General features: G+C 41.3%; 1 protein-coding gene across 7 annotated transcripts in view; it reads left to right on the top strand.

The window, feature by feature from the left end:
- The window catches only part of ANKRD6 (ankyrin repeat domain 6), a 160,826-nt gene that overhangs the window by 94,553 nt on the left and 43,888 nt on the right, over nt 1-22,385 (top strand). For 3 of the 7 annotated variants that reach the window (XM_034766044.1, XM_034766039.1, XM_034766041.1), the window contains one exon: nt 16,084-16,355. The exons of 2 other annotated variants lie outside the window; for them this stretch is intronic. In XM_034766044.1, the coding sequence (XP_034621935.1) occupies nt 16,236-16,355 (120 nt within the window). In that variant the 5' untranslated portion in view covers nt 16,084-16,235. Of the gene's footprint in view, nt 1-3,559; nt 3,678-4,651; nt 4,768-11,916; nt 12,139-16,083; nt 16,356-22,385 lie in introns of those variants that run through there. 2 more of the 7 variants (XM_034766040.1, XM_034766042.1) reach the window with 2 other exon arrangements.

The following is a 22,385-nucleotide window of genomic DNA, read 5'->3' as shown; positions in this document are numbered from 1 at the left end:
CAAGGATGAATATGGGGGTGCTGGGTGTTCCCCCGAGGTACAGAGCATCACAGCCCCCATTAAGAATCCTGACTACTCAGATGGTGAGTGCATTGTAGTGGATAGGCCTGCTAGCTACACGTGTTTTGCATTTGAAGCAGGCTTGTGTACTTAAATCGGGGTACAAAATGGAGGGGGAGATATGATCAATGAAGGCTGTGGCTGGGAAGTGGTAATGGGAGCCAGTCAGGTACAAGTTTTTGATTTAAGAAAGATGTGTCCTCATAAATTATAGTTTATTGCAGAGAGATGAGGGGAGAAGGGGTAGCAGGCATGCCAACTTTTGCCTTGCTGTCTGTGGCTTATTAAGTGTTGTGATCCTTTCTTCAAATTGTCTAAAAGTTGATCAAGAGCTTTGATCCATAGTCTCGTCTATGCAGGACTTTCTAGCTTCAAAAAAAGTATGCTATTCACCAATAAAATTTCCTAACCCCCACTCACTGTTGCTAAAAATGAAACTATACTTCTACTGAATGGGTTATAGTACCCTTTCTAATGGGGATGTCCATGCTTAGGTTGGACAGGACCTCTACATGAGGCATACTCATTCCTTTCAAATTTTGAGGGTTTTGAGCTACAAGCACTATGTATTATAATTGTAAAGTAGTAGTATTACATATTTGCACTCAGGAGTGTGGAAGAATGTCATGTTTCTGACTTTATGTACATATGGCTTCTGAGAGGTGATGTTTCTAAAAATGACATTGCAATGGTGTTACACTGATGCTGCTGTTATATAGTGGTGGGGAGTTAAAAAGTATCGCCCCCCCAAACATATTTTTAAAATTGTTATTTTGGACTGTGAAATGTCCACAATCTGAGATCTTGTGGGGTTCAGTGTGATTCCATACATAAAACTCCTTTCTCTAGAAGTCTAGGATATTTAAAATTCTGGGAGAGCCGTGCTCTTTAGTTCTGCATGGAATGGCAGATTTTCTTCATGGTTAGATTTGATTCTCCAAATAACAATTGTATCTGATCATTTCATGGACATTGGAGGGAAAAAAAATGAGAACACATTTTGTGGTGGTTAGATTTGGACCAACATATAAAGCCTTTTTCTTGAAGAGTATGAAATATTCAGTGAAGTAAAGGAAAAAGTCTTTACCAGAGCCATTCTCTTACTTGATGGGCATGGGCATTCTTCATATATCCAGGACAGAAAAGAGTTAATAAATCTTACTCTGTTTTGGAAGGATGATGTCCGTGAAATGTAAAATAAATGTACTTATGTTTTTATTACTGTGTTGAAAAGAAAACTAGGACTTGGTTCCTGTTATATGGCTGATAGTTGACATGGCAATCATTTTTTTGCCATGATATTATTTTGCCTTAGTAATTTAAATATGCAAAAAATTACTGTATTTAAAAGACTCTTCTGTAGGGTGACTCTTAATTTAGGAACTTAATACAAAAAAACAATAGGCAGCCAGGAATAATGGCAGAGTAAAATACATATAGCAGTCAAAATATTTGACAAGATTTTAATATTAAGCATTTGTTATCTATCTTTAGTTTTCTTCATTTTTATAAGGTGTCCCATCATGCTGGTTTCTGAATGCCTTCTGTGAAAAATGAACTTGGATACAGAAAGATCTCCTTTTTCCAGCCCAACCGACAATAACAAGTTTAAAGGTTATTGGTAGGGTGTATGTGTGTGCATGCACGCCTATATACGCACACAATGTGCATAGTCTGAGAAATGCTGATGTGTTTGAGAGAGTTCATGTAATTCTGTATGCAGACCACATTGTGATATTTCATCAGGAAGCGAGTTCAAGAGTCTTGGCCCAGCTAATCTAAAAGTTCTGTCTCCTGAGGATACGAGTCTTCCCCTCTTTTGTTGAAAGCTTAATTTTCTAGTGGAGTGAAGCTGTCATATGAGGTGATCAAAACAGAAAGAGAGGCAATCTCTTGGATAACCAAGGTCAATACCATGCAGGACTTTGAAAATCAATACTGTAGTCTTGAACTGGATTCTGTGTTCAATGGGTAGCTAGTGTAGGGAGCAGTGGATTTTGATGATGTGTTCCCAGTAGCCTGTATTAGTGAGTGGATGAGCCACTGCATTATGGACTAGCTGTAGTTTCCTCAAGACATTGAATTTCATTCCTCGTTCTAAGGAACAGTAGTTGAGCCTGGAGGTAACGAACTACTGGACCACCATGGCCAATCTGTGCCTGAAAGAATCAGGGGTAGTCTTCTAGTCAGCCACAAGTGGAAATGGGTGTTCTTTGCCACCATTGCTATTTGAGTGTCTAAGTGCAGTGCGAAATCTAAAATGACCCCCACGGCTGTGAACTGGTCTAACAGTCTGAGGGCAGATGCCTTCTGGTGGGACCTGTAATAGTGAAGGTGAGCTTTTCAAAACACTTTCTTTTTCTTACCAGCATCACCCCAGTTTTGTCGGAGTTCAGCTTCACCTGCCCTCCAACCAAGTGCTGGCCTTTTGCCAGGCATTTGGAAAGCTGGGGGAGGCTGCTGTTAATGTTGGATAAAAGGGGAGCGTAGAGCTGGGTATCATTCACATGCTTCTGGCTGGCACATCAGCCTGTCATGTCTCCCTAATTTCTCCCAGTGGCTTCATGTAAATATTGAATGGGGAGGGAGAGAGATTTGAACCATGCAGGATGCAAGTGAAGGCCTGGTCGTGGATGAACTGCCTGTAAGAATTTTTTCATTTTAGTCATCAAGGAACGACCAAGCTATTGCAACACATTGCCATTCACTCCTGCAGCCTCTTGGAAGCAGGGCAGGAGTGTGTACAGTATCAAATGCTGAGACTGAGTCCTGTAGGATGAGGATGGGTGTAATGTTGTTGAAGGACAGGAGGCCATCCAATATAGCAGCAAGTGCTAGATATGTGCAATGGAATGACTGGGAAGCATTCAGGATGTTGGCAGGTGGGGAGATAGCATGGCAGACAGTTCTTGTATATCTTCTCAAGTTAGTTTGCTGAGGAAAGGAAGGTTAGAAACTGGGTGGTAATTTGCAAGAATTCAATGTTGCCAGCTCTTGTGAATGTATTGTAAGTATCACAATGTTTGATGTTTATTCTGAATGCCCCAGCTCCTGGAATGAAAGTCATTGTATGATAATTTCAGCTTTCATTTAAAAAAGAAAGTAAGTTTCAAGTCCTCCTGGTGGTGGAGAAAAACTTGAAAACATTAAGCAAGTGCAACTTGAAGGCTCAAACCAGAGGGCAAATAGAAATAACCCCAAATTTATTTTTTCCAATATCTCTTGATTTTTAAGCCAGTCTCATGTTTTTAGGGCCTGACTTATGATTTTTGAATGCTTCAGGTTGACAGTACTGGGACACTAATGATAAATGCAGATTTCTTTAGTACTGGCTGGACAGTTGCATGTGTTAGAGTGAAGAGCAGCAACACCAAAAGAAATAGTGCTTGAGATACCTCATCCTGAGGTTAGCAGAGTAGAGAATTGCTTTGAAAATAAAAAATTAGATGGAAAATGTAATTTGCTTTATGGTGCAGATTTGAAGAATGTGCTTAGAGTGTAGCCCCCAGCAGCAGGAGTGTCTGTCAGCGAAATAAGCCCCCAATCCAGTTTACACCGGTACATCCCTGATTCTGAGCCTCCAATATGTACTAATGAATAATGAGCATCTGCCCAAGGTAAGACATTAATATAATCTGTGTAGACAGCTCCCAGTGTTTTCCATTGTCTATAGATTCAGTAACTACTAACATTCCACTGGAAAGGCCTAAATTAGAAAGAGATAATAAAATGACTGGCAATCAGAGGGAGAAAACATCACAAGGATTATTAATGACTGTAAACACCTTTTACCATCAGTAAACCCTCCTAAGACGTTAGATAATTATAGAATAACCCATCCACAATTCTGAAATATTATTTTTAGGAAATCTTCTGTTTGGTGAGTAATAGTGTAGTAGCAGTGAATGACAAGCCAAAAGGATCATATTATAGCTTGTCACAAAGACATGACAGATAACTTGCCACAGTCACAATGAAAGTCAAATCACAGAAGAGCAGAAGTTTTATTTTTGGCAGTATTACTGTTAATGTCACCTCACTTAATGTATACCTATATTCCCACACACAAACTTAATAAAGTTGAAGTTAAAGTTGCAGGCATGTATCAATGATTTGCAGGAATATTACCTCTCAGACAATCTAATCAAAAATATAAAAAGTTAGAAATCCAGGAAACGCAGTTAAGATAGTACTTCTCAAGCATTGTGAATTTTGCCTCAGGCTCTGCATGATCTGAGGTGAACATCACAAGGTAAAGGGGATACATGGATTTACAGATCGAAGATACAAGTCTAAGAAAAAAGACAATAAGAAGAATTTATCATGCTATTTTCATAAAAGATTGATTAAGACCTAAGGATTTAGAATTTCTTTGGAAAATGTAATGAGAGGACTACAGATAGTAATGATTTCCAATTAACATTTATAACAGAGGTGTTACTTAAACGTAATTTTGGTACAGATAGATTGCAATGGAATGGGCATCATGTTGTTTACATCACCTCTTAATGCTTTGTGTTAATGTATTTACTATGTATGGTACACAACATAAACACATCAAGGGTAGTCATGATCTTATGTGTTATTTTAGGGAAAAGAATTAAGTGAATGTAGTGATTGTCTACGGGACAGCATTGCAACCTACAGATCCTTTATCAACCTCATTTCCATGCCAATGTATCTCAGCCCTGACCCACAGGGCAACAGGTAAGGGTGATAAACTAGTCTAGCCTCAAGGCTGGCTTCTTTGATTGTCTGCTGAAACTACTTATGAGGGTATCAATTAATGTATGTTGTACTGTATTTTGACTTATGGGCACTTCTTTACTAGGAGCTGAATGGAGACCTTCAATTCTTTTGGCATAGGACCCTACACAGCGGTGAGGTGATAATTTTGGATTGCTATTAACCTTGCCTGGACTTGAACATGTGATGAATGATTCTGTAACAGATGAGCAAACCCCCTGAGCCATCCAGTATTCCTACAGTATTCCCTCCTACAGTATAATCCAAGACACTGCACATCACATGAACTGTATAATGTAATGTATTCATTAATGTTTCCAGAAATGAGGGTTGGGTGTTGGTATATTAGGATCAATTCAGAGAAGGTTTTAGTTCACTTGCCAGTAGGTCACGTACTGCTTAGGGGCCTAATCCAAAATCTATTGAAGTCAATGAACATCTAATGGGGCCATAAAACAGCAGATCATTTGAATTATCTACACAATTTTTCTGTTCAGGGGTGACAGACAGCTGCTCAGTGAAAAGTGAAGGTGAGGGAGAATCAGCACATCCAGTTCCATCAGTGAGAATTATTATTACACTGACTTCTAATATAATGTTATAACTGCTGCTTTGGACAGAAAAGTGTATATACACTTTCCACACTGACACACATTCGTTTTTTGCTCTCTCATTTCAGAATTTCCCAAGGTGTGGCAGTTTGCTGAATGTTTGTGCTTTCTCTTGATCATGACATCATACAGTGTGACACCATTGGAAATGTTGGCTTGATCAGGGCTTGAGTCATGCCGGAATGCTCCAGAACACCATTCCGGCTCTCTTTTGGGAACTGTAACAGTGTTCTGGCACTTCTGGTACTATCACTTCTGGAAGTACTAGAAGTGTATTTCGGCACTTTCTTTTTATATAATACCATGAGCCACACCTAATGCAAAACTGTCCACTTCTAAAATATATTAGAGACACTGCCCCCTCTGAATTTCAGCCACTAGTTTACAACCGGTTAGGGGTATTCTCATCTAAAGTTGATCGTCTGACAAATGTGACCAATCCTGAGAGCAGTCTGGGTCACTGAGCAAACATCATTCAAGAAATGTCTTTAGTCCCAGGAAAGAGTACCAATGAAAAAAATCACGAATTTTCTCTCTCTACACATATTCCTGTCCTTAGTGTGAAACAACTTTTCTCTGATGAGATGCAGTTGTGTCCTTCCAGTATGTTTCTTGACACCTTGTTTACATATACAACTCAGAGCCTATGTAACCTACTGCAATTCTTAGGATACAGGCAGAGCTCCCTTCAGAATTCTTAGATTCTTGCTACTTTCTTTATACAGTGCCTAGCACATTTTGGACACTGTACTAATATAAATATTAACACCCCTATTTCCCTGAGAAAATACTGGCAGGAATTGCTGATGCAGTAAAGCAAATCATCTGCCCACTTCCTAGGACTTGTGAGCATTGCCTCAGCAATACTTCTACCTCCACCTGATCTAGCATCAAAGAACCAGGCTAGAATCACCAGCTCGGATGTTCATGTTTGTTCAATGAATTACTACTGGATCGCTAAGCTGGTCTAGCCCATTCATTGCATCTCTATGTGAAATCGAAGGATGTTAATTTTGGCTGGATTCTTGGGGCTGTCCCACCACCATTTACAAGATACTGATAGTATCTGGAGAATATCAGTGGCAGGGAGATGTAATCAGTGCTATTTTTGGCATTGGGAAGTTCTTTCAAAGTTGGTGAATTCAGATATAGCCTTTCTTCCTGTTCTGACAGTCAGATGTCTCCTGATGCTGCACCGATGCACATCTGTTCTCATTCAACCAGAAATTATGGTCTTAATGTTGGGTTTACTGGTTGAGTTTCTATGGTATGTATTATATAAGAAGTTAGACTAGATTATCATAATGGTCCCTTCTGACCTTAAAATCTACACATCTATGATCATATTTCTCTCCGGATCTTTTCCAGTATAGCATTACTTTTTAAAATTTTCACAAAATTGACTATTTTTTTCTTTACCGTTGACTAAACATAGGCCTTTTGAAAATGAAAGATTGATAGTGCTGGCGCAGACCACTGCTTTGCAAGCTTCCCCACATATCTCTCAGTGCTCCTCAGTCCTGACCTGCAGCATTCCTCTGTTTCTGTCCTGGGCCTCTCTTAAGTGCAGGCTGCAGAAGGTGGAGAGTTGCATCAACTTGTACAGTAGCTTTTCAATGGGGGTAGTTGTCCACTAGTGAGTGAGAAGAGAATAAGACCACATGCTCATTTTCACTTTGACAATGGAACACAGCCTCCTGAAGGTGAAAGGTTGATATCAGCATTGCCTTAATCCAACACACTATCCACTCCCAAAACCAGACTTTATCCAGAAATAAAACTCATTCATTTAGAACCATTTTTGTCATCTGAATGAAAGCAAAGCAAAGAACTCAAATGAGAGAATTTGCCATGGAGAAGAATCTGTGAATAACAAAGCAGGGGCAAAATAGCAGGCGCAAGAGGAAGAGAAATGAATTTTGGAAAGGATTTTAAAATGTAGGCCCAATCATGCTCCCATTAAATTCTGTGGGAGTTTTGCCATTGACTTCAGTGGCAGTTGGATAAGGTCCTAATTTTGCAATAGCTGAATCTAATGCAGAAGATGATGGCAGTAAGGGAGATTTCTCAACATCTAGTAATCCCACTGTGCTTGAATTTCTGCATGCATGCAAAGCACAAAGAACTTTGTTCTCACTCAAGCACGACCAAATGTCTGGGTCAGTTCCCAGGGCTCAGACCCCAGCACTTCTGTAAAATAGCAGTGAGCTGGAAAGACATTCTGGCTGTTAATATGCAGATGAACACCCAAGCGTCCCACACGTGTGTTTACACACATGTACTGTTTTGTATTAAACAACAGATTTTTGTTTTGTTATATTAGTATTGTTTGGCTGGAAAATGCTCACTGAGAGGTAAGCTTGCTTTTATAGACAGTCTTTGAAGAACGTGGGTGTGTTTGTGCTGGTGTGTGTGTTTTAAAGGAGCTGAGGGGAACAATAAGGTTTTGAAACTTAATTATAGTAAGAAGATAACCTGACGAATGCTACATATAAAATAATAATAATGTTGAATATTATGGAAGGTGCAGCACAGCAGTCAGAGCATTTATAAACAAATATGCTCTTGAATCAGTGTGGAGTATGTTTCATTACCCTTGGGAAAAATCTATGTAAGTGTAAGTCAGGGCTTCAGGTTGGTAAAAAAAAAAATACATTGTGTGTGTGGTGGTGGGGGGGAGGTGGAGGAAGCAGCTGTTTGTAGAAGATGATCAATGGCATTTCAGTGATGAGTTTAAATTGCAATCTTGATCCTCATATAATCCCATCTGAATGCGTCTCCGCCTCTGTTTAAAAGTTTAGACTTGGCTGACACCACTTCACAATTTTTTGGGGGGTGGTAACAAGGTGAGATTTGAGAACTGTCAGTCAGATGAGTTTAAATTGAACCAAGCTGACAGTGGTGCGAGGATGACAGCACCTTATTTGATGAAGAGTTCAGTTTGCAGCAGGAGAAGCTGTCCTAGCTGGTTCCTCGTGTTTGTGGCTGGCATGGCTAACTGTTGATATAGAAGCAAGCAATTGTCAGATGTGAGAGAAGGGTACCACAAATCTGTCTAATTTACTTTCCCTAACAAGAGTCGTTAGCACTTGTCATGCAGATTCTCTTTGGAAGACTGACTGACTGGCAACCAAAGTAAGTAATAAGAATTAATAAAAACAAAAATAATCTCAAGGTGTTCCAGATTGTCCTAGACTCTTAAGAAAACGAATACCAAATCCAGTGTATATATAAAGAACAGGAATCCTGTTCAACACAGTAACATTTCAAAATGTGGACTTTATACAATAGAGGAAAATAGCCATAAGATCAATACTCTAGTTTTCCAGAGTAATCATTTTTATTAGTCACCTTCTTTTTTAGTTTAAAAATGTTCACCAATGTAAAAAGTGTGCTGCAAATAAATTTTATTAATATATATATTTGTGAAGAAAAATATGAACCAAGTGTATATTGCCCCATAATTCATATCACTTTGCCTTTTTCTAGATAGCACTGCTACACTTTGATTTTTCCATTATAGTACTTTTTGTTGACCAAGTCCTCCTTTGGAAAGAGTATTGTCTTTTTGCAAAACACATTTGTGATCAGTTTGTATTGGAGACATTTGAGAATCTGAAAAGAGCAGCTAAAGGAAGAAAAGATGTGACATCCTGGAGAATCCTTAAAATATCAATAGTTTAATGATTGTTAGAAAGAAATAAAAGCTACATAGGCACCGGCTCCGTGAGTGCTCTGGGACTGGAGCACCCACTGGAAAAAAAACAGTGGGTGATCAGCACCTACTAGTGGCTGCACCGATCAGCTCCTTCTCCTTTCCCCAGTGCCTCCCGCCAGCCAGTGGACCCTGCTGATCAGCTCCTCCCCTCCCTCCCAGCTCCTCCTGCTTGCCACGGATCAGCTATGCTGGGGGCGAGGGGACAGAGCAACGGCAGGGCACACTTGTGGGAGGGGGCAGGGCAGAGGTGGGGCCTTGGGGGAAAGGGTGTTGTGGGGTGGCGGTTGGGGCGGAGCAGGGGTGGAGTACCCCCTGGGGAAATTAGAAAGTTGGCACCTCTGAAAAGCTATACCTGCATCCAGGAGCCGGGGAGTGAACGAACAGCCAATGAGTCAGCTGCTGGGGAAAAATCAGATTCTTTGTAGCAGATAAATATGCGGAATGCAAAACTATTATTTATGTTGCACCCTTTGTTCAAAATACGATCAAATGATTTACGTTGAGAGAAAGAGTAGCGAGAACTTTGTACAGATTTTAATGTGCTGATGTGCATATTAGTAGGAAAGGAAACATGCTGCATTGCAAGTGATTGGATTAAAAGAAGAGAATTGCAATACGAGCATGTAAAGTGCCATTTAAGAGCTAATTATGGTTATTAAATATTAATAGTGTAAAATATTTCTGCAAAATGCATGGTCTTTATTATGGAAGTGTCAGTAGTGAGTCCATAATTTGGGTTATGTAGTGATTTCCACGTAAAGCAGCATTAAAATCCTCCCTTTTTTGTTCATTATACTGTACAGTAAGAAGTTGTGATGGGTGTTTTTCTTGAAAGACTTGGCAACATTTTTGGTGGGCAGGTGAGGAATGGAGTTTGTCAATTGTAGAAAAAAAATTGTGATTCTTTATTTATAGTATATGTGCCTTGATATCATGGTGATGGGCACGATGGAAATTCCTTGTTAGCGATGCAATTTTTCTTTTATCTAGACACTAACTTAACTTGACCGCTGTTATTAATGACCTGTTGTCAGGTGTTATATCCTTTCTATTTTGTTGTTTTATTTAGTGTTTGTGGGGTTTATATAGTTGATGGGTTTATATACGTTGATTCCTTTGGAAACATTTTAATAATCTACTGAATGTAAAGCAAGGAAATCCTGTGATTTTTGTCATTTTCTTATGAATAGTATTGACACTAAAAGATGCTTCTTCCCCAGGGTGACATTAGAAGAGCATTAATCAAGCAATGGTTTACCTTTACAATATGTCCTGGAAGTGCCACGGTAGTGAGCTGTCTGTATGGAATTATGTCATCACCAGCTCCCTTCAGGTCTTTGAACATCCCTGAGATTTAATGTTTCCCCAAATTTCCAAACTTATTTGGCCTATTTTCTTAAAATAATCATTCTTATGCCTTTTGCTACTTGAGTCTTTGTGTAGTAACGTTACTGAGCAACTAGTCTAGTAATGATCACAGAGGAGGGCCTATACAGAAACCTACATTTTTGTCAATTCTTTGGGCTATGTAGGATAGAAATTGAATCCAAAGAGCTTTCTGACTTTGTCACCGAGCAACCATACACCTTGTTTTGTTCACTTCCAGATACAAAAATGTCCTTAGGCATATTCCTCACTGGCTGAGTCATGCATTTGCTAAAATCTGTGGACATTGCTGGACATCAGTATCAGACCTTGTCAAGATTCATAGCACTGAGTCATTGCTATGGGTCTGAAATACTAATTCATGATGTTAGTAGGACTGTCATCTTTGATGCTCCAGTGACGAGAGGGTTGGCGGGGGGGAGGACTGTTCTCAGAACTGAGTGGTCTGTGGAGCCATGTTATTACTGGATCTGTGGTCATCACATCTGGCAGGCTTTCTTCGAGGGATGCAAGAAGTGGGTATTGCTTTGCTGACCTGCCCAAGATAAGTATTCTGATATTAGGCACAATGATGCAGCGAGGATGAATCTGAATGTAAAATATGTAAAACCAAAATAAGTTCTCATATACTTTCTTTAGTTTGTGATGCAATAAGTTTGAATTGTCTCATGCTTCAGCATTCACCAGAGGCCTAAGGAGAGCAAAAGGGGAGGGTGGATATTGATCCTGAGTCTAGTGGTAAGAGCATGTTACTGGAAGTCAGGACTCCTGGGTTCTGGTGCTTTAATGAGGAAGCACTGTTTGGAGCCTGCTCACTGACACCAGGGAATTGGTATGAAGCACAAACCACATTGCAGAATTCTTTGTGGACAATTTAAGAGTGAGAACATAGCATATAATGGGTTTTACTGTAGCACTTAGGCAGTTGTTGTCTTTCTATTTACAGCATATGTGAACATTTTAAAGAGGAGACACTAGATGTGCAAGGTGGACAGTTAAATATTATTGGGAGGGGCATGTACTGATGTCTCCCTGCCCCAGTGCAGTAACTCCCAGCTGGGGGGCTTTGTTGAGGTGGAGTTTCCACGTATCTGTTGCCCTGGGAAAGGATCATTTGTCAGAGTAAGTAATAAGAGGGGTGTTCCCCTTCCCTTTCTCACCATCTGCTTCTTTTGCCTCTCAACAAAACAAGGAGAGAGGAAAAGTTAGTCTCTTGATCATCCAAGCTTTATTTATATCAAACATGCTTTTCTGAATTGTGAGTAATCCACAGATAAGGAAATATAAAGGGTCCAAACATGGGAATGCAGCTCATAAGTCAATACATTTCTGAAAAGGAGGAAGATGAGAGGATGACTTTAGGAGACGTAAATAGCACATGAGAAAGACATAAAAATTGATGGCTGGATCCATTCCTTAATATGCTTTTATATGTGATTCAATCAGTGGAAGAGGCAAGAAGGAAAATGCATTATAGCAGCAGTGCTATAACTGTAAATCACTTCAGAATCACAGAGCATGACAAGCTGAGAAGGCTAATGGTGTCTCCAAGAAAGAATTCACTGCAGTAATCAGAAAAGAGAGCAAGATTGGGGGAAAAAAACCCTAAGACCAAAAGTGAGTACAGTCTCTAGGGTTTTACTTGCTAGTAGGGTAACTAACATGAGATCCTTTGCATTAAATGATGGTGCTAAGCGTCTGCTAAGCCACAAATCATTTGAGTGTTTGTGAACATTTCTATGGCTTCTAATTGTGTGGTTAAAACTTGCATAATGCCTACATGGAATTTCTTTGTAAATCTTTTGTAAATCTCCTGTCGGGAAAATGTTCGCATTGTGCCTTCCTCAGAGATTTACTGTAAAGCTCTCAAAATCTCACTGATGTCACTGATTTTTATGAAAGGAGCAAAAATAAACTGTTTGGCCATAGATATTTTAAGATGAGCAGCCAAATTAGAAGTAAGGATACGAACAAATAAGTGACTGTAAAACTGAGGGGGAATCTAACATGTTCTAACAAGCAAGCAAATAGGTGGTCATGAAGGACAGGGAATGAGGAGAAATAGTAATGAAGGAACATGGAAGCATCAATGACATGTTATTAACAATACAGCTACAGCTCTGGCTGGTTCATCTTATTTAAGCTTTGAAAAGCAAATACTTGGGGGTAAGATATAAATTTGATAGATCTTATAGACCAACCTATTTATTACAACCATTGCGTTTCATGGCTTTTTTAATATGGCTTATGTAAGGCTAAGATTTAGTCATGGGTATTTTTAGTAAAAGTCATAGACAGGTAACAGGCAGTAAACAAAAATTTACTGCCCATGACCTGTCCATGACTTTTACTATAAATACCCCTGACTAAACCTTAGCTACTCCTTGGTCCTTGGGGCGCTGCTGCCAGGGATTCCAGGGTGCTGCTGCCCGGGGAGGCCACTGGGGCCAACAGCTGGCCCCTGCTCCAGCGGTGGAGGCTGACTGCCCCCGACTGGCTGCTGCTCTGGCAGCCCCTGTGGGTCAGCGGCACTGGCCGTTGCCGCTGGCCCCGGGGCCATCCAAGCATCCAGCGCCTGGCCCGAGCCCGACCCCCTCCTGCACCCCGCACCCCAACCCCCTGCCCTGAGCCCCCTCCTGCACCCCAACCCCCTGCCCTGAGCACCCTGCCGCATCCATCCCACACCCCAACCCCCCGCCCCAGCCCTATATGCAATTTCCCCATCCAGATGTGGCCCTCAGGCCAAAAAGTTTGCCCACCCCTGTTTTAGTATCTTCTCTGGTGGCTCAACATCTTCCTCTTTTTCTAAGTGACTTTCAGAGTTCCATCTTTAGTTACCCAGACTCCATGGGGATAGGTAGGTTTCCCCACTGCACTTTTCTGTATGCTCAGCCCTTGCTAAAAACAGCTGCTCCCACAGTTTGTGCTACCACCTTTATGATGACATCTTGCAAATCTACTGTACCGCTTCACTTCTGACCTCTCAAACTCCGTCTAATCTTGCATGTCTACCTGCCTTTCAATTGATTCACTGTGGATACTCCTCCACCATCTCACTTCTTGATATTGCTAAAATCAATCCCTCCTTCATTTCAACAACCTAAAACCCTAAACCACGCCTAAGTTATCTCTTGTCTTGACTGCTGTAACCTCCCACTTTCTGGCTTTTTTGCCTTTTACCTCTCAAGTCTATCCAAAAAATGCTGCCGCTGTAATCTTCCTCTACTGACCCCAACTTTATTCCCACTCCTCTCATCACTTCACTGTCTTCCTCTTCCTTTCCGCATCCAGTGTTCTTTGTCTTCAGCTTTAAGTAATTTCCGAACACAGCCCCTTGCCACATTTAATTTCTTCCTATGCCCCATCTAGGTCCCTTTGCTGTCCCCACTATTTTTTCCCCCTCCCAATTGTCACCTTTTCCCAATCTTGGCTGACCAGCTAAATGCCCAATCCCTTCCTGGTTTGTACTGTGTCTGTTCAAGATAGACTATAATTTCCTTGAGGTGTGGAGCTGTCTTACCTATGTGCACCACCATCCCCGTCCCCAATTGGACTTCTATAAACAATAATTTTGTAAAAGGTGTTCTACCTAAGAAGCAGTTTCTGGCTTATGAATAATAAAATTTACAGGACTTTGACCCTAGATATTAGTTTGTGATATTAATGAAAACTGGCATATTTTGTCTTGCAATAGGGCCCTGGGTTACCCATTTGGCTGTGGACTCTCCCCAGCATTAGGGAAATGCAGTGGAATCTGGTTTTGAGTATTAAGACTGTTGATTATAAGGCGTGTAAATTATGTTTATGTGGATGTGTTAGGTGCCTGACAGAAAGTTAGCCATACGCTTAGAGACTGGTGGTTTCTATTTCAGTAGCTTGCATTATTACTACTCTATCTTTGCTCTTTGTAAGAGACATGCTTTTCAGTTAATTGGATCATCATCATCCTCCCTCATAACCTAAAAACAAAATGATTTGAAATCCACACTACACCTAGTATTGGCTCTAAATAGCCCTATGGATTTTGTGAGTTTTGAATTTGAATTAGGGGTCCTGAATATACTTGATTTTTGGCTATCTAACTGCTGTGCCAGTTAGGGTTACCATATTTTAAAATAACAAAAAGAGGACACTCCAAGTGGCCCCACCCCCACCCCAACTCTGCCCCTTTCCCAAAGTCCCTGCCCCAACTCCACCCCTCCCCTGAACACTCTGCCCCCCTGCTCCTCCCCCTCCCCTGCTTCCCGCGAATCAAATGTTCGCGGGAAGCCTGAAACAGGCAGGCAGCAGGTAAGCTGAAGCTGGGGCTGGGGTATGGGGGGGTGCGAGGAGGCACGCCCCAGTCCGGCCCCGGCAGCTCCAGCTCGGCTCGGGCCCCGGGGAACCAGCCCTGGTTCCAGCCGAGCGCGCTGGCCCCGGCCCGCCCCGGTGGCTCCTGCTCGGCTCAGGCCCCGGGGCACGGGCACTGGCCCCGGCCGAGCGGCTCCGGCAGCTCCTGCCCGGCTTGGGCCCTGGGGTGCCAGCCCCGGTTCCGGCCGAGCGCGCACGCCCTGGCCCTGGCAGCTCCAGTTCGGCTTGGGGCACGGGCACCGGGCGGCTCTGGTCCGGCTCGGCTCGGGCCCCGGGGCACCGGCCCTGGTTCCGGCTGAGCGTGCTGGCCCTGTCCGAGCAGCTCCGGCTCGCCCCGGCCCCAGCGGCTCCAGCTCGGCTCGGGCCCCGGGGCACGGGCACCAGCCCCAGCCGAGCGGCTCCGGCCCCAGGGCACTGGCAGAGCGGCTCTGGCCCCGGCGACTCCAGCTCGGATCGGGCCCTGGGGCACCGGCTCCAGCACTGGCCCCAGGCTAGCGGTGCCGGCCGGCGGCCGAGCACCGCCGGCGCCGGTGGCTCCAGCCTGGATCCAAGCCCCACGACCCCTCCCTATTTTCCCAGACATGTCCGGCTTTTTGGAATTTCCCCCCAGATGGGGATTTGAGGACCAAAAAGCCGGACATGTCCAGGAAAATCCAATTACAATATGTGTAACACCAGATGAATTTGGAGATGGAAAAAATTTTCAGGGGCAAATTTATTTAAATATACTTTGTGGTTAAATTATGAGAAACAAAGTGAGCATGTCAATAAAGGAGGCAGTAGAGAGAGTACTTTTGTGAATGAGTGGGAATGCTGGGGAAGATCTGACTCACAAATAATCTCCCTGGAGTACTTTACAAAAGGATGCATTCTCTACAGTGCATTGTCTCTGGATTATTTCTAGCATCACCGTGGTCTGAAGCTGGCACCTATACGAGACCATAATTCTATCTGTATCCTTGATGCCAATGTGGTTGAAGTGGAAACAAGAGAGAAGGTGGGAGGATACAATAAAAGTGTGTTGTAGCCAAATCCTGTATGTTGCATGTAGAAATGCAATAGTTACACCTGTAGGATGCGCGATCGTTTTTTCCATAGCCCTCCTCTGATCTGAAGAAAATTCAAGAACATTTCAGAGGTTCAGTGATGAGTGGCTGCAGTGTTTCAGTTTGCAAAATGTTGCTGATGGCAGTTTTGTTTTCTAATCACTAGGTCCAGAAGATGGCATAGTAATAAATTAACCTTCCAGCGAGCTGGGGTCCTTTTTCGCCTCTGCATGCAATGTTTGGACTGATCTGAAGCTTTCGTTTTGGACTGAAGGGACTTGTCCACTGCTTGCCCTGGAAACCTTTCTCTCCTAATTCATGAGCCAGCAGGATGCGGTCGCTGTGCTTTCAGAACGCCTTCTCATAGCTGCGTACAAAGGCCAAGTGGATAATGTGGTGCAGCTTATCAACAAGGGTGCCAAGGTAGCAGTTACCAAGGTAACAAGAGAAAAACTCTTTACAAATTCCCTGGGAACTAGTGTAAATCCTAAACCATCGTCTGTGATAATGTTCTTGTTACTTTACAAATTTAAACATATTTGGGAGGGCGGGGATTAAAAGTGTTTTGATTTTTCTTTAAATCTGCATTTATTAGCCAGCATTAACATGAAATAATACATTTATTTTCCTTCTCTGCTTCCAAGAAGGGAAAAATACAGAGCATCACTGCATATGTGCTGTGCTGTATGCCTGTGCAATGACATTTTTAAAATGTACTTTGACTTTTGAGGAATGAACATGCTTTTGAAATTCATCACCATAGAGAAAAAATTGGTGGGGAAGGGAGATCTTGAGGCTTTGCAAAAAGCTCAGGGTATCTTTAAGAGGGGAAGGAATAAAAGCTACCTGTTCTTGTAAGATAAAGGTACGTGAGCTGTAATCATGTACTGTTTCGTAAGAGAAAGGTCCTTTGATATAATGGGCTAAATTCTGGCTGCACTTAATGTGCAATTCCAAGGCTGAGGATTATAACATTTTCTATTCCAGGGTTGGAAATTCAGGATTTGGCCCATTGTATCAAAGGACTTATAACAACATTTATAATAAGATTTTAAAAAGAGTGCAATTGAAATGAACCTACTGCAAGCTCTAACTATGTTATAAATAATAATTGCAAATAATGCAAGTGACCTATGAAAAATTGCTCAGTCTGAGAGCTAACGATGGAAGAGTTTGAATCTGAACACAAATAAGCCTGAAATGATTTTTCTCAATATTCTGTTAATCAAATCTGAATGTGAGAGGAATACTAATGAAAATGATGTTTTCTCCCTCACTCCCTTTTTTAATTTTATTTAATTTTTTTTTAACCACAAAAACTTGGAGTGCTCCCATCCTTCTCTGAAGTTTCCTAGTGGTCACCATATAAATCACAAGCCAAAATTCTCTGTGAAAAAGTGTCATTAACATTTAAAAGAAAAACATTTCTAGGAGCTGAAGAGAAGACGTAAAACCAACCCTTCAAAGGTTTTTACCTCACACCTAGTGATGTGTGAGGGAATGTTTTATCTGAATAGGTCAGTGGCTGCCTGTGAAGGAGCTGACTGCATCTCCCACCCCAGCAACTAATTTTGTATATAGTTGATTGTCACCGGAACCTGCTTTGCTTGCTAATGAAGCTTGCAGCCAGCTTTCTACTGCCTAGTCACAAGGCTAGTTAGGATGTTGCAGGACTGAGTGCAAGGCAGGGAGCCATGAGAGAGGAAGAGAGCAGGAATCGGTGGGTGAGAGAGGGAATGTGATAGAGTGAGAGATGAAAAGGCTGGTCTGTGGTCTGCGACAGAATTTTAAAACTAAAAAAATTAGTTGGGGAGATAGAAGTGGGTAAGGTTAGACCTGCAAGGTCTGTCAGATCTGGGACAGGCTTATTACTTGGCAAAATGCTGCCCTGCTGCATATTTAGTTTTAATTACATTCATGTATCAATTGAGAACACAAAATTTGACTGTGAATATTAGCCTCCACAACACAGCTCTAAGGGCTGTCAGTAGGTTTTAAACAGAAAATGTGAATACATTAAATAAGGTGCAAAAATAGATTAAAATTAATCTATCAATGACACCTGCTTTCTGGAAAGCTCCCTTTGCCATGTTTGGATCATAGTTATTTATTTTTAAAGCCAGAGTGCCCTGTTGGAAAATCAATTTTACAGGGTTTTTCCTGTTTATTTACCATAACAGATGGCCCCCTTTGATATGGTGACACTGAATGCTTAGGCCATAGTCATAGTGAATGTGAAAAGCTGTAGTAAAATTCTTACTTTGACTGTTGTCCAAGCATCTCTACTTGCCATGATCTGTCGAAAGAAAGATATTTGAATGATGGTGGGATTTTTAATAAGAGGACTCAACTTTGGATCTGTAAGGGGCTCTGACAGTAAGGAAAGGATTAAAGGAATAGCAGGCACACTACACATTCTCATCCCCACTATAATTTTGAATGCTGGTTCCACATAGTGTCAACTGCAAAATCCAGTGCTCTGCATTATGGTTTCCAGCATAACCATGGAGCTGATTTAACTACTCCATGAAATTAGTTAATGTAAACTATGGTTCTAATGTGAGATCAGTGGATAAAGACTTGTTACAAATATAGTTTAACTTTGAATTATTGACAATTTCCGTGTGTGACAATGACTGCAACAGAAGTGCAAATTATGACCTGACCCTGAATATAGGATTGATTTATTACTGAATATTCGTAATGTTGCTAAAATCTGTTAGATGTCTCAGTCCACCAAAGAAATTCAGTTTGTTTTGGAGTACAAGTTCAGGTGGATTCTAGAGCTATGTAAAACTCAGCAAATTTCATTTGCAGGGGATCATATACATTTTAGATCCATGTGGCTTCATATCCTCCCCATTTTATTCGTTTTCCACATTTGAATGGGCCTAGAATCTCAAAGCAAAACTCAGTCAACCATAAAGTGTTGATTTTGCAACAAAACCAAGGTGCAAATTCCTAAATCAGCCCAGGTTCACAGGAAAGATCTGTGAACTTAGTATGAGTTTGGAGTTCATAACAAATTATGAAGCATGGTGAGTTTCACATGGCATGAGTTACAATGTTAACTTTAGTTGGTGCTTAGTGTTTATCCCAAGTGGCACATCACTCCATAACTATTAGTGATTTACATTTTTCAAACTTGCGTAACAATAATCATAAAATTTAATAGCCGATTGCTCTAGTAAGACTGAAACACGGATTCTCTCTCTCTCTTCTTCCTCCCTAACACAAAAGTCTTTACAAAATTAACCATAAATAAAGATCTGTTTATTCACATCTGTATTTTATGCCTGATCTATAGGTTACACTCTTTTATTTACATTCATCAATTTTTGCTGTCAGAGTTGACATTACATTCTATAAGATTTACCCTTAAAGGAAATCACAATCCGGGGCCCTGATCTTGTCATCTTACCCAGGAAAAATTCCTGTTGACATCAACAAGAATTTTCTTGGAATAAGAAGTCAGAAGCAGACCCTGAGTTTGGAGGAAAAGGAAAAGTTCTGTAGCACTTTAGGACATGAAACAGATTGCAAATGTGTGCTGGCAAGTGTAGCTGACTTCACAAAACACTGTGCAGAACTATGCATGCCTGAAGTAGCTGGGCTCTAGAGCAAGCTCTTTGTCTAGAAATTCTTTATAGTTCTTTATCCTCACTTGATTTATTGGGCACTCGTCAAGTAAAAGTGAGACTTGTTTACCTTTCAAAACCAAGTCATTTAAAATGCTGGCTAACTGGCATGCCAATCCAATTCTCTTATCCTAAAAATGAAAGGTCACATGATGTGTTCATTGCTGCTTCAGTAAACAAGAGTTTTACTGCAAAATGCTGTTTTCATTTAGAGCTCTATGTCTATATGTAAAGTGCTGTTTGCATTGGCTAGATGTTTGCATAGTATGAATAAAACTAAAGAAAGAAAATTCAATATCATTTTCATTAATGCTGAAATGCACACTTCAGTGTTTGTTCAAAGATTTATTTACTTTTTGTTTTAGTCAGATTAGTAATTGAGTGTGTTCAGCTGAGACTGTCAATTTCCATTGAAGTCCATAGGAGCTGCATGCATACAGCACCTCCACTGAAGTCAATAAGAGTTGAGGGCACTCGGACTCTTTTCAGGTTTTATATTTAAAATATAATAGGGACAGCCTGAGCCATATGTTCCTCCCCTTTTTCTACTTCCCTGGTCTTCGTTACCTGTTACTGTGGCTCTTCACTGACGTACTGTAAATGGTGCTTTCGAAGTGCTGTGGTTTGGATATTTCTGCAACTATGCAGTAGTAATTATTGTGCTATGTTTTTTCAAAAATATTCAGTTAAAATAAACTGTAAAACCTTCCTGTGACAGGTTTGGGCCCTTTGGGATATCACCTGATGTGCTGGGGTTTAACTGAGTCAGCCTATTCTGCCAGCCTGGGTACCCTTTACCTGGCCTTGTTGGGTTAGGCTCACAAGCCTCTTCCAGCCAAACACACAGGCAGGGCCATGCCTAGGTGCAGAGAGAGACAGAGATCTGTTCTGGAAAGATTCAGCCTTAGGGGCTTGCCCCAACACTCTGATGCCACTCCTTTTAAGGGGTACAAACCCAAAGGTTTTATGAAATTTCCCCCCTCCCTCAATGTGGAAGGAGATATGCACAACTTCTTGCCCCCCCCCATTAAAAATTACAAAAACTGGGTTTAATAATAAACAAAACAATTTTTTTTAACTACAAAAGTGAATATAAGAGATAACAGACAGAACAAAGCATATTACTGCCCAAATAAAGCAAAATACGCAAGCTAGGCTCAATATACTTAAGAAACAGGTTAAAAAAATGTAATTTCTTATCTTAAATGTTATTTTAGGCAGGTTGCAAAATTTCTGTAGTTCAGAGTTCCAGTTATATTTCTTTTCAGACTGGACCCCTGTCTCAGTCTGGACTCATCCCCGGCCTTCCCTTCAGTTGGCTTTAGCAGTCTTTCTTGGGCAGACAGGCCATGAAGAGGAGGAGCCCCCTTTGCCTTCTTCCCCCTCCCCCTTTATATAGGATTTACATAAGGTGGGAATCGTTTGTTTCCCAAACTTGACCCCCCCGCCCTTCCCTTCCAGTGGAAAGTTACAAGACGTTCCAGGTAACGTTTGGTAGCAAGTGACAAGACCACCCGAACTAGTAGTGTCACAGCGTCCATGAGTCAGTGGCAGTATGGAGCATCGTCAGGAAGGCCCAAGTCTTTTCACAGTCTATTGTCCTCGCTGATGGGCCATGCACCCTGTCTGGCTTTTCCATTGTTGTACCTGAAGTGTTAGCAGTGGGCATCACCCAAAGTAGCATTGTTGAAATACAGATACATAGTCAATATTCCTAACTTCAGATACAGAAATGATAAAGGAATACAAATTGGATAATCACATTCAGTAAGTCATAACCTTTCCAAGGATATCTCATGTGAGCTATCTTGCATAAAGTATATCTCAGTTATGTCATATTCAGATCATAAGCATATTTTCATAAAGAATATGGAGTGAAACGTCACACTACCATTCTCATTTTACATTACAATTATTATTGTGCTGCTGTGGAAATGCACATAATACCAATGATGCTAATCCTGCAAAGTAGCAGTCACCACAAATGGTGAGCTGCTACCACAGAGCAAAAATCAGAGTACCTGCTGGAACAGGATAGAACTAGGAACCAATAGTTCAAACAGTCTCTAAGTTCGTAAGGGAACAAAAATACCCCTCTTTTACAGGTACACATCAATAGCCCCTCCCCTGGTCCCAGCCAACACTTACTTCTTGACAATTCTCTCCCCTTGAACCTCATAAGATTCTATTTGCCCCTTTTGGCCTGAGTGGTTAGCCAATATTCTGGATTGTGACGGGTTGTTTCTGTTAAGAGGAGAAATTGATGATGCAAGTCAGGTACTTCTGTAGTTCAATCCTGTGTATCTACAAAAATGTACACAGAGCCCTGTTTCCTTGAACACAATAGAAACAAACAGCAGCAGGCAGTTTCCTTGCTCAGAAATCCAAGTTGATTGCCGCTGTAGGACATGGTTTAGGTATATTTGTGTGGCAACATGGGGGAGCTTGCACTCCCACTGAGTGTGCGTCACCTGCTCTGGGAATAAATACAAGACTTCAGCCTCCAGGACCTTAAGTCTTTTCATGAGCTACTTTTTGAGTTAAAAAAAAAAAAAAATCAATCAATCTGAAAATATGGGCTCTTTGATCCAACAGACTGGGTCATTTAAAAATAATTTGACATGTATGCTGCAAAAAAAAAAAAAAAAAACACACCACAACCTGCTTAGTTAAACTTGGTCCTGCTAGTGAAGGCAGGGGGCTGGACTTGATGACCTTTCAAGGTCCCTTCCAGTTCTAGGAGATAAGATATCTCCCATTAAAAAAAACATAAAAAAAAAAGTGAGAAAGGAGGGACAAGCAGTAGAAACAAAAGTGAAACTGTTTGAGC

Source organism: Trachemys scripta, chromosome 3 (assembly GCF_013100865.1).
Source record: "Trachemys scripta elegans isolate TJP31775 chromosome 3, CAS_Tse_1.0, whole genome shotgun sequence".
Lineage (NCBI taxonomy): Eukaryota > Metazoa > Chordata > Testudines > Emydidae > Trachemys > Trachemys scripta.
Note: the sequence above shows the minus strand (reverse complement) of the source record. Positions and strands in the feature narration are given on the sequence as shown.